The following is a 13216-nucleotide window of genomic DNA, read 5'->3' as shown; positions in this document are numbered from 1 at the left end:
TCCAAAAAGACCACCCACAAGAGCACAATTTATATCATAGGGTGACCCTGTATGGTTCTATCTGTCAAGAAAATGATCCTGAATGGAAAGGGAAGTAGCATGGTCTGTGAGATTCTCTGCACAGTTTGCAAGTTTAAGAGGGACTCCTGTCACTGGACCATTCTGAAATGTTTTTAAAAGCCTTAAAGAAATGCTCAGTCAAAACATAAACAAAATTAGCTAACTTGCAACTTGGTTTGTAAATATATATAAACAACACAAAGGGGGGAAATCATTAAGAGAAGTTGCAAGCGAAGTTAAGATTAAACATCAAAATAAATAGAGCTCTGTGCGGAGACAAAATTTGCATCCGCATCCGATCTGCAATCCGCAAACATGATCCACGGATACCTGCGAATAGAAAGTGGGTAACTGCAAATTTGCAGGGCGCTAAAAATAAAACACAAAAATTTAGAAAGTATGGAAATTACAGTTACCATCACCCGAACAACCATGAATCTGCCCACGTATCATGATGTACAGAACATGAAAAACAGAAGATAATGCTATTCTCAAACAATGCACCAATGACTCAAAAAAACAGAAGTGTCCTAACTGGACTAATCCTACCTTTTCTGATAAGCTAATTGTAAACTCACTAGATTAGCATTTAAATCAAATTGCTCCTGTCTTTAAATGCCTACCAAAAGTGAATGCACTCCTGACACCATTAAACCCATATGCTGTCATTGGAAAAAGGCAGGCTTTCATTTTTTCCTTTAAGTAAAAATGTTCGCATTGAGATAATTACACCAAAGAATATTGGTTTAAAATATAGAAGTGTTCTGAAACTTAGCAAAAAGATACCCAGCTACTATATCTGAGGATACTAAATTCTTAAATGGTCAGAGCAAAAATTAGGTAATTTACATTCAAAGATATAGTGCATCATTGGAATCATATTTACATAGACACAAAAGTGCTAAACCAAAGCCAGAGCTCCTCAACTCCACAAACTTGAAAAATAAAATGGATTTAGTCAAGTAAAGCTGATTTAGTAGATTTAACATAGCCTCATTGCAAACGCTCTATCAAACATGCAGAAGTTAAGATTCTAATAAAGCTCTTCTTTTTGGCCTTGAAATATATACAGTAATCATTTCTCCAACCATTGAAATGCAGCCACCTTTAAGGTATAGGACAACACATTACAGAAAGGAGAGGAAAATTCTGCCATTCAGACAAAATTTGCTATTACAATAAGGATTGTGGAATCTTTAATGACCACAAAGAGAAGATACAAAGCTTAAAAAGTCAAGGTTCCATGAAAGATCTTCATAAAGTAAACAACACATCACTCAGTTAGTGTGTCTCAGTAGACTAAATGGCTGAACTGAGTCTACTGGGCTTCAAATCTCTACCAAATATTGGCAGTTAGTTAAGATATCAAAAATCAATCCTAGTCAAATTCAAATGGTAACTTTCACCATAATGCTGTTGTCTACGTCCCACCAAGCAAAGCATACTTCAAAATATTGGAAAGCCAAGGTTAACATTTCACCTATGCACTTCAATTATTGACTTGCTCACACTAACAAATAACAAGGCTAACATAAACAATTCTTGTTACTCAAACCGGCATCAAAGTAATGAGGTCCAAATTAATCTAATCTACACACACAAATTACTAATCTGGTTTTGTGCCAACTGAATTTTTATCTGAATACAGTGAAAAATGGTGGGGGGGATGTTTGTTGTTATTGTTTGTTAAATACTTGTCCAGTACTTCCCATTCAAAATGAATAAACACCGAAGAGAGGAAGAACTTTATTATTTACAACCTGGAAAGCAGTCTTTTTATATTATAAATATATAAACACAAATATGAAATGTAAGTCTATACGTTAATGACAGGTTTCAGAGTAACAGCCGTGTTAGTCTGTATTCGCAAAAAGAAAAGGAGTACTTGTGGCACCTTAGAGACTAACCAATTTATTTGAGCATAAGCTTTCGTGAGCTACAGCTCACTTCATCGGATGCATACTGTGGAAAGTACAGAAGATATTTTTATACACACAAACCATGAAAAAATGGGTGTTTACCACTACAAAAGTTTCTCTCCCCCCACCCCACTCTTCTGCTGGTAATAGCTTATCTAAAGTGATCACTCTCCTTACAATGTGTATGATAATCAAGTTGGACCATTTCCAGCACAAATCCAGGTTTTCTCCCCACCCACCCCACAAACCCACTCTCCTGTTGGTAATAGCTTATCTAAAGTGATCAGTCTCCTTACAATATGTATGATAATCAAGGTGGCCATTTCCAGCACAAATCCAGGGTTTAACAAGAACATCTGAGGGGGGGAGGGGGGAGGAAAAAACAAGGGGAAATAGGTTACCTTGCATAATGACTTAGACACTCCCAGTCTCTATTCAAGCCTAAGTTCATAGAATCATAGAATCATACAATATCAGGGTTGGAAGGGACCCCAGAAGGTCATCTAGTCCAACCCCCTGCTTGAAGCAGGACCAATTCCCAGATAAATCATCCCAGCCAGGGCTTTGTCAAGCCTGACCTTAAAAACCTCTAAGGAAGGAGATTCTACCACCTCCCTAGGTAACGCATTCCAGTGTTTCACCACCCTCTTAAAAGTGAAAAAGTTTTTCCTAATATCCAATCTAAACCTCCCCCACTGCAACTTGAGACCATTACTCCTCGTTCTGTCATCTGCTACCATTGAGAACAGTCTAGAGCCATCCTCTTTGGAACCCCCTTTCAGGTAGTTGAAAGCAGTTATCAAATCCCCCCTCATTCTTCTCTTCTGCAGGCTAAACAATCCCAGCTCCCTCAGCCTCTCCTCATAACTCATGTGTTCCAGACCCCTAATCATTTTTGTTGCCCTTCGCTGGACTCTCTCCAATTTATCCACATCCTTCTTGTAGTGTGGGGCCCAAAACTGGACACAGTACTCCAGATGAGGCCTCACCAATGTCGAATAGAGGAGAACGATCACGTCCCTCGATCTGCTCCCTATGCCCCTACTTATACATCCCAAAATGCCATTGGCCTTCTTGGCAACAAGGGCACACTGCTGACTCATATCCAGCTTCTCGTCCACTGTCACCCCTAGGTCCTTTTCCGCAGAACTGCTGCCTAGCCATTCGGTCCCTAGTCTGTAGCTGTGCATTGGGTTCTTCCGTCCTAAGTGCAGGACCCTGCACTTATCCTTATTGAACCTCATCAGATTTCTTTTGGCCCAATCCTCCAATTTGTCTAGGTCCTTCTGTATCCTATCCCTCCCCTCCAGCGTATCTACCACTCCTCCCAGTTTAGTATCATCCGCAAATTTGCTGAGAGTGCAATCCACACCATCCTCCAGATCATTTATGAAGATATTGAACAAAACCGGCCCCAGGACCGACCCTTGGGGCACTCCACTCGATACCGGCTGCCAACTAGACATGGAGCCATTGATCACTACCCGTTGAGCCCGACAGTCTAGCCAGCTTTCTACCCACCTTATAGTGCATTCATCCAGCCCATACTTCCTTAACTTGCTGACAAGAATACTGTGGGAGACCGTGTCAAAAGCTTTGCTAAAGTCAAGAAACAATACATCCACTGCTTTCCCTTCATCCACAGAACCAGTAATCTCATCATAAAAGGCGATTAGATTAGTCAGGCATGACCTTCCCTTGGTGAATCCATGCTGGCTGTTCCTGATCACTTTCCTCTCATGCAAGTGCTTCAGGATTGATTCTTTGAGGACCTGCTCCATGATTTTTCCAGGGACTGAAGTGAGGCTGACTGGCCTGTAGTTCCCCGGATCCTCCTTCTTCCCTTTTTTAAAGATTGGCACTACATTAGCCTTTTTCCAGTCATCCGGGACTTCCCCGGTTCGCCACGAGTTTTCAAAGATAATGGCCAATGGCTCTGCAATCACAGCCGCCAATTCCTTCAGCACTCTCGGATGCAACTCGTCCGGCCCCATGGACTTGTGCACGTCCAGCTTTTCTAAATAGTCCCTAACCACCTCTATCTCCACAGAGGGCTGGCCATCTCTTCCCCATTTTGTGATGCCCAGCACAGCAGTCTGGGAGCTGACCTTGTTAGTGAAGACAGAGGCAAAAAAAGCAAGTTAATAGTATCCAATTTGCAAATGAATTCCAATTCAACAGTTTCTCGCTGGAGTCTGGTTTTGAAGTTTTTCTGTTGTAATATCGCAACTTTCATGTCTGTAATCGTGTGACCAGAGAGATTGAAGTGTTCTCCGACTGGTTTATGAATGTTATAATTCTTGACATCTGATTTGTGTCCATTTATTCTTTTACGTAGAGACTGTCCAGTTTGACCAATGTACATGGCAGAGGGGCATTGCTGGCACATGATGGCATATATCACATTGGTGGATGTGCAGGTGAACGAGCCTCTGATCGTGTGGCTGATGTCATTAGGCCCTGTGATGGTGTCCCCTGAATAGATATGTGGGCACAGTTGGCAATGGGCTTTGTTGCAAGGATAGGTTCCTGGGTTAGTGGTTCTGTTGTGTGGTATGTGGTTGCTGGTGAGTATTTGCTTCAGGTTGGGAGGCTGTCTGTAGGCAAGGACTGGCCTGTCTCCCAAGATTTGTGAGACTGTTGGGTCATCCTTCAGGATAGGTTGTAGATCCTTAATAATAATATTATAATAATAATATAATAATAATAATCCTTAATAACCAGACTCCAGCGAGAAACTGTTGAATTGGAATTCATTTGCAAATTGGATACTATTAACTTAGGCTTGAATAGAGACTGGGAGTGGCTAAGTCATTATGCAAGGTAACCTATTTCCCCTTGTTTTTTCCTCCTCCTCCCCCCCACCCTGACGTTCTTGTTAAACCCTGGATTTGTGCTGGAGATGGCCCACCTTGATTATCATACACATTGTAAGGAGAGTGATCACTTTAGATAAGCTATTACCAACAGGAGAGTGGGTTTGGGGAGGGGGGTGGGGAGAAAACCTGGATTTGTGCTGGAAATGGCCCAACTTGATTATCATACACATTGTAAGGAGAGTGATCTCTTTAGATAAGCTATTACCAGCAGGAGAGTGGGGTGGGGGGAGAGAAAACCTTTTGTAGTGGTAAACACCCATTTTTTCATGGTTTGTGTGTATAAAAAGATCTTCTGTACTTTCCACAGTATGCATCCGATCAAGTGAGCTGTAGCTCATGAAAGCTTATGCCCAAATAAATTGGTTAGTCTCTAAGGTGCCACAAGTACTCCTTTTCTATATGTTAAGATTTTTTTTAGAAATGAAAATAAAACCATACGAATGTTCATTTCCAATAATACTTTGAACTTCTAAACCACCTTCCGACCATTGATTTTAAAGGATTTTTACAAATTTGCATTAATATGCAGCAGTTACAAAACAATCTAAAATAAAAGTTTTGGGGAGAGGAGGCTGTCCAGTCCCTGCTGCACTCCAGCCGTATGAATTATGATACCTACAGACAGATTTCACAATGCATGACAGAAAGGGGCCATGATCGGGACACACTGCAGTGCAGGGTTAAAGTGAAGGAGCTGCAGAATGCCTACCACAAGGCACGGAAGGCAAACCACCACTCCGGTGCTCCACCCACAAGCTGCCAGTTCTACAAAGAGCTGAATGCAATACTCGGTGGCAACCCTACCTCCACTGCGAAGGCCACTGTGGATACTTCGGTGGCTCGCGTGCCAGTCGATAGCAGACTGAGCTAGGAGGAGGAAATCTTGGACGAGGATGTGGAAGGAAAGGGGGACCCAGAGGCAGAAGATGACTCGAAGGCCAGAGATGCATGCAGCCAGGAGCTCTTCTCTATCCCGGAGGAGGCTAGCCAGTCACAGCTGTCCGATGTTGGCGAAGCGCAAACAGGAGAGGAGGCCCCTGATAAGTGGATGTGATTTTGGGAATCGCTGAAATGAGTTGTTGGGGGCAGGAGAGTTGCAGAAAGCAGGCTTGTCTCTGGATGCACGTACCACTACATGCCTACTCTGAGTAGTGGAACAGGGTGTTGATTGACTCCCTCCATTCACGGGAATCTGCCGCAGAGAACTCCAGGAAACTCTCATGGAGATACTGGGCAATCTGCTGCTGCAGGTTCTTTGGCAGAGCTGTTTTGTTTCTTGCCCCACTTTCCCGCACCACTCTGCCATCATGGGGGGTGTGGGGGGAGGAAGCATGACCTTTGCTGCACACAGGAGAGCCACATAAGGGCCAGGGCGGAAGCCGTAGTCCTGGAGAAGACCCTCCCTTGATTCCCTGCTCACCCTCAGCAGCGAGATATCTCCCATAATGAACACAGCTTGTGGAAAATGTGAGGACAGAAATAATTATAAGGCCCTCTTTACTGTGCTGGCTCTCCCCAAGAGCCACATGCCCAGTGTACAGTAGGGTCCGGGAACACAGATTTCCCCTGCAATTACTCACCATTTTGCGGGTCTTGCAGCTCATGTGTCCTTGCCTGGGGTCAGCCAGTTAGTGACAGGTATGTGAATACTGGCTACATTTTAAATCACTGAATCGGTGATCTGTGTGTTGCAAACAATACTGCTTCTGTAGAAGTTTGCATTTTGGCTTCACAGATATGACCTTGGGAGCCCAGCCTCCCTCTTTGTTATCACTGGCTGAACGGCTGTGCAGAATTAGAAAGCGGTCATGAAGAACTAAGGAGGACTTGCTGAATGAGGTCATGGTGCACTGCGCAGCAGAAAAACAGGAACTGAAAGACAGCAAGAAGAGGGACCGAAAGGAAAACACGGCACAACAGAATGAAGCCATGGAGCGGCTCTTAAACATTATGGAGTGCCAAGCAGACATGCTTCATACTCGCACTGCAAACTGAGGAACTCCGCACCCACCCTCATCTGCAGCCGCTCGCAAAACTCTTTCCCTTGCTCCTCCCAGACACCACCAATACACTCTTATCAACCTCCTGGCTCCAGTCTGTATCTGTGGCATTCTACTCTTCCCCTGTCACAGTCCAGCACTGCGGACTCCCACTATCCACTGCACTCAATACCCATCCCTCTGCAGTTTAGCCTGCTGAAGTACAGTACCCGCTGCATTGTTCTCCAGAGGAGAAGGTTGGATGTGATCCCTGGACATACACAAATCTTTAACTGTCCCGGGACCCCACTCCTCCTGGGACCTTCCCTTCCCCCATCCGACTCAGTGCTGATGTGTTTTTTTGTTTGTCTCTCCCCTCCGGTTGTTGGATTTTACTAAAAGAATTGTGTTACTTTGAAAGCAATCTTTATTCTATTAATTGAAAGCAAACAGAGCCCTGCAAAGCAACAGGCAGTTTTCTTAAACCTTCACAGTGCATCATCTTCACCAATCACAATCACCTCCTAGCATTACAAGCACTGCATTCCTGAGCATAGCAACAAATATCAGTGGCTTTCAGCTTCAAAATGCTGCCTCAAGGCATCCCTGATCCTTATAGCCCCACGCTGTGCCCCCTAATAGCCCTGGTCTCTGGCTGTTCAAATTCAGCCTCCAGGCGCTGAGCCTCAGTGGTCCAGCCCTGAGTGAAACTTTCACCCTTCCCTTCACAAATATTATGGAGTGTACAGCACGCGGCTATAAGCATAGGAATATTGTCATCGGCCAGGTCCAGCCTAGCATATAGGCAGCGCCAGTGGGCCTTTAAATGGCCAAAAGCACACTCAACAGTCATTCTGCACTTGCTCAGTCTGTTGTTGAACCGCTCCTTGATGTTGTCAAGGTGCCTTGTGTATGGTTTCAAAAGCCACGGCATGAACGGGTAGGCAGGATTTCCCAGGATCACAATGGGCATTTCGACTTCCCCGACGGTGATCCTCTAGTCGGGGAAGATAGTCTCGCTTGCAGCTTCCTGAAAAGGCCAGTGTTCCGAAAGATGCCTCCGTCATGCACCTTTCCAGACCAGGCTGTGTTAATGTCCATGAAATGCCCACAGTGATCCACAAGTGCTGGAGAACCATAGAGAAATACCCCTTCCAATCAATGTACTCAGTGGCTAGGTAGTCTGGTGCCAGTATTGGAATGTGTGTGCCATCTAGCACCCCTCCACAGTTAGGGAAGCAAAGCCATCTACAATGTCACGAATGATGCCCATAGTCATGGTCTTTCAGAGCAGGATGCGATGAATGGCCCTGAACACTTCCATCAACACGAGTCCAACCATCGACTTTCCCACTCCAAACTGGTTAGCGACCAGATGGTAGCAGTCCAGAGTAGCCAGGTCCTATAGTGTAGAAGCTTTGCGGTCAGCTCAGAAAGAAGGTTCCATGTGTAGGAAGCGACATGGAAGAAAGCAAAGGGGTGATTGTGGGAGAAGGGGACAAACAGCCATTGAGGTTGGCATCTCTGGGAAGAAATGGGGATGGTGAGCTACATGATAAAAGACAAAGTTGGATAAGTAAAGAAGGGACGAGTTAAGAAAGAGGCGGCATTGGACAGATTAAATGACTAGGTTGACGTTACCAGGAACTCTTTTTTAACATTAAAGATAAGGTGATATACCATACTTTGTCAAAATTTATCACACAAAACTTATTTAGCAATGAATTTTATATAAATATTTCTTCTGCAAGATGCCCAGAATTCCCTTGAAGTGTTTCACACCTCATTTGCTGCAAGTATCTCTTTGCTATAAAAAAAAAAAAAAAGTGTGTTACTCTTTACTTTGTATGTCATGTATGTATGTGACGGAGACACAAACCTCTAAGTGATGTTGCTATAAGCACCACTGAGAAGCTTGGAATAGAGTGAAACAAGAACTAAACAGAGAAAGGGGTAAAAATTAGGAGAATTTAAGAAATTAATTAAAGATTATGAAAATACATTTTAGACTCTACTTATTATAATGCATATTCTTCTTTATATTTGATTTAACTTCCCAGTAGCCCACAATTAATAAAATCCAGTTAGTACTGGATTACTGCATCCTGCTTGAGAACAGAAATAATGTGAATATTAAGAAGATAGCCCTCAAAAGCCCAAGCACATATAAAGGCCATAATAAAATAAAATTCCTGAAGTGAGGTAAGGGTACAAAACAACTTAGATCCATTTAAAGAAAGCACTCAGCTTTTCTATGTGGTAGACAATCATTTTTGCCTCGGAAAGAAAAATGCTATCCCTTTTAAATCATGTTTTACCTTTTATTTTTCAGCGTTTTAAAAGCAACAATAATAAAGAAATTGGTGTTTTCAGTTTTATGAACAACAGTTTTAAATTAACAGTCCATTTGCCAAGTCACAGAAACATTCCAACTATCGAGAAATCTAAGTTAGACATCCCAAAATGTAACAAATAGATACTCCCTGCTAGCAAATGAGCTAGTCAGATAAATTAAAATAATTGGTTAGCCACTCTGCAGCCTCAGAACAAGAGACAAAATATGTCCAGTATCCAAATGACATCTTTCAAATTTCAGACACACAGAATTAGGTACAGAACTTCCAAAGTGCTTGGCTAGCTGAAAAACCCATCTTAGTATTTCCAGTAGAATTTTTGTTAACACGCTGATGACTAATGGATCAATATGGAATGTATCTATGACTAATGGATTCCTTAGTATGATGCATCATTCATAAGAGTATAGAACTAGAAACACAACAGAAGTCAGCAAGCTAAAAAATATTTAGCAAAAACTGAAAATTTAATTTGAGCTTTAAAACACTACAACAGAAGTGAGAAACACTGCTGATGTTAGCCACTGATCAGGAATAAGACTGCAACTCTATGCAACAGGCATATTTGTCTGACAAGGGAGGCACACTAACGTGACTACTATATCAGAGTTAGAAGTATCACAAGTACCCAACCAAAGTTCAGTTCTAGGTACAAGGCTTTGTTATTAAAGACTAATTTTTAATACTCAGTAATATTTCGTGTTACACAGTAACACTGTGCAACGAAGTATTATCCACCTAATGTGCTCATTTTATTATCTCCCCTCCCCAAAGCATGCTTCTGTCTTTACTGCAGCACATTTCATTACAAGTATAAAGTTTTCAGAGTCTTGTCTGACACAATGGTGCCACAAAACACTCCCACTTGTTTCCCACCCTTTCTGGTATTAATACAGACGAATGCCAAAGCCCAACCCAGTTATACCTCATTCTCTGCCATGAAATAAACTCTACCAAAGTCCAAATGATGTTCCAAGGGCAAGGCAAAGGTTAACCCCTTTGCTGAAAGAAGCAAATCTTTGAAAATTATCAGGTGCTAAATAGAAGTAACTGATTTTTTAAAAAGCAACTTTTTTTTGTACAGGGTTATGTCCTGCAGAACATTCTAAATGATTAGATATGGGGAATATGATGTCTTATTTTAATTAAAACATTTTGAAATAAATGATTTAGTTGACTCCATAATTATGGTTTTAAAGTGGAGAAAGTGTCTACATACCCACATGACAGTGAAATAAAAGATTTTTTTAAAAATCTGCATTGTTAGCAAATTCCTATTATTGAGCCATTCTCAAAAGCCAAGTCTCTCTCCAGCACATAATGATCACAAAAGCACTGCAGCTGTACTCACATGCAAGGCAGAGGGATCTGGCAGGAATTCAGCATCCTCTCCAAAGATAAAATCTGGTGGCAGCTCTGGGTAGTGGGCATTGAAAATTATATCCCCTGAAATAAAAATAAATGAAAAGCACTGTTTATTTCCACTTCATATCCCCAAACTTCTAAGTACTGCAGAGGAAAACTTCAGTAAGTCCATTTTCAATTAACAGACATATGCAAAACACAACTATCAGATGTACTGGATGATAAAGTTAATTCTTGAAGGCACTGAATCTTCCTGTGGAAGAACAGAAAACATGGAATAAATTATTGCTTTGTTTCTCACTGCTTATCCCACAAGGTGACACCTTGAAGCACTGATATAGTTAGAAAAGCAACCATATAAAAATAGCACCTTCTTGAAAGCAGCACATCTGGGATATTAAGTAATTAAAAATTAATACCCAGCATACCTATTTTATGTATTTTTGTGAGTCATATCTGTTTACTAAGGAAAACCTGTTGTTTTGCTATTGATTTTATATGGAAGGCACTCAGGTACTATGGTGATGGGTGGCAGTATAAAACCCTAAGGTAGACATACAGAAAGCCAAGTTTTCAATGCAGTGAATATTGGGAGAGGAAACAAGAAACAATACTGCCTCGAGAATTATCACAAAACTGTTAGGTAAGTACCATTTGCAGAATCTCTATTACTGAATGACATAAGAGACAGAACACAGGTTAATTGTTGTACCTAGGTTTTCGGTGCGGACAGCTGTGGAGAAAAAAAATCATCACTGGAGTTGTAAACTGACTACATATTATTCAAATATCAGGGAAATAAAATATGAACTCCTAGGTATCCTTTTTATAGCACTTTCTACATTTAGTAACCTATTTCAAAAAGAAAGCTTTTCATTTTGTCTACATGGCACAAAACACACTCATTACACATGAACAGAGAACTACAAAATAAACATTTTAAAATGCATTAAATAATCCTGATTTACCGACAGGTTTTGGGCATTCTGTTAAATGACAACAACAGCCCCATTCATTAGGCTATTTTAATGCTGGTTTTGATACGAAAAAAATCTTTATACAGTAGAAGTCGCTTAACAGACACACAGGCCTCTCAAACTTCATTTAAGCAGCAATCTTGATTAAGGTGAGTTAGTAAAAATTGTGGGGATTAAGGTAGGTACGGAGCTTCTAAGTTTGGTAGAAGTCTCTGTGGACCTTACTAACTGGATTGACTGAGACACAGACTGTCATCAGATCTGTATTAAACAAATAGTGCAATGGATTTGGAATGGTCCTATCATCCTATTACGGAGTGGTTTTTCCCAGCAAACAATATTTGGGAGAGGATGTAATAGATCAACTGGAGTCATCCCAACTAACCACATCCTGACTGAGTGGAGCAGAATATAATGGAAATACTAAAGATCTGGGCTATATGTTATTTTTAATGTGTATTAATGCCATCTGAAATTAAATAAGAATATTAATTAGGTCACAATCTCTGACATTGAGTTCTCACCTTACATATCACAAAATATGCAACAAAACTACTTAGCAAGATTATGACTGCTTACAATAGGTTAACAAATTCTAGTTTGTACTATAAAAACTTAAATGTCAAGAGTTTACATAGATCAATATGTGATTGTTATCATGTAAACTTTCAGAGAACTACACTCGGCTAAACACGAAGAACTGGCTTCGAAAGAAACTGCATTTAGTACTTCTTCCCTGCTTCTCCGCTCTCCGTTTGAAGATACATAATAGGCAGTAGCGCCACAAGCTCTGCATGTAAAATAGATTTTTGGGGCAGCAGGCATTAAAAGAAAGAAGCCAACAGCTAAAACCTATTTTTATGTACTATTACCTGTGTAAAACCCATACAACACAGTAGAACTGAAGACAGGAAAGTAGTATATAAAATTCTGTCCACACAGAGACAAAACCTCTAGGTGGTTTTCAGCTTTCAACAAATTGTGTATTAATTTAGTGCTGATGAAGAATACTGGATAAACAGCCCCGCAACCTGATGTCCTCTATTCATTCATGGGACAGGTAGAGAATGGGAAATGCTGACAATCTGTAACAGCTAAAGTTCTGCAAATATGTCTCAACGTTCATTGAAAGGCATCACCTCCAGAAGCTGTGTGGTCCAGTGGATAGGGTGATTAAGAGACCCAGGTTCTATTCCTAGTTCTGATGCTGGCCTGTTGGATGACCTTGGTCAAATCACCTACATTCTCTCTGCTTCACTTTCCCTCATTCGTAAAATGGGGATAATGACACTAACCTCCTTTGTAAAGCACTTTGAGTTCTACAGACAAAAATGATATGTAAGTGCTAGATATTATTATTATTATAGAGATGAGGAGGGCAGCTCAGTCATGATGGGCTTCAGTCCTAGGTCTCCCTGCCAACTAGTGTGCAACTTATGTTGTTTTTTATTAATGTGAATGTGTGCCCACTGGAAACTGAAGTGGAAACCATCAAGCTCATTTCATGTAAGTCACCAAACCACCATCACATGGACACAAATTTCGTTCACACCGTTCCTAGGGATTTGAAACAGTAACCTAAAGCTGAAAGTTTCTGTAGTCTATGATCAGCCACCTGAACCACCCAATCAATCCACTAAGAATTTCTACATACATTTTTCTGTTCAATGGAGTTTCAAAACA

The 13216-nt window shown here is 41.3% G+C and overlaps 1 protein-coding gene across 7 annotated transcripts in view; it reads right to left on the bottom strand.

Annotated features, from left to right (window-relative positions):
- The window catches only part of BABAM2 (BRISC and BRCA1 A complex member 2), a 298493-nt gene that overhangs the window by 222037 nt on the left and 63240 nt on the right, over positions 1–13216 (bottom strand). For all 7 annotated transcript variants that reach the window (XM_073338599.2, XM_073338597.2, XM_073338593.2 and 4 more), the window contains exon 4: positions 10543–10637. In XM_073338599.2, coding sequence (XP_073194700.1) covers positions 10543–10637 — 95 coding nt within the window. The remainder of the gene's footprint in view (positions 1–10542; positions 10638–13216) is intronic.

The sequence above is a fragment of the Lepidochelys kempii genome, chromosome 3 (assembly GCF_965140285.1).
Source record: "Lepidochelys kempii isolate rLepKem1 chromosome 3, rLepKem1.hap1, whole genome shotgun sequence".
NCBI lineage: Eukaryota > Metazoa > Chordata > Testudines > Cheloniidae > Lepidochelys > Lepidochelys kempii.
Note: the sequence above shows the minus strand (reverse complement) of the source record. Positions and strands in the feature narration are given on the sequence as shown.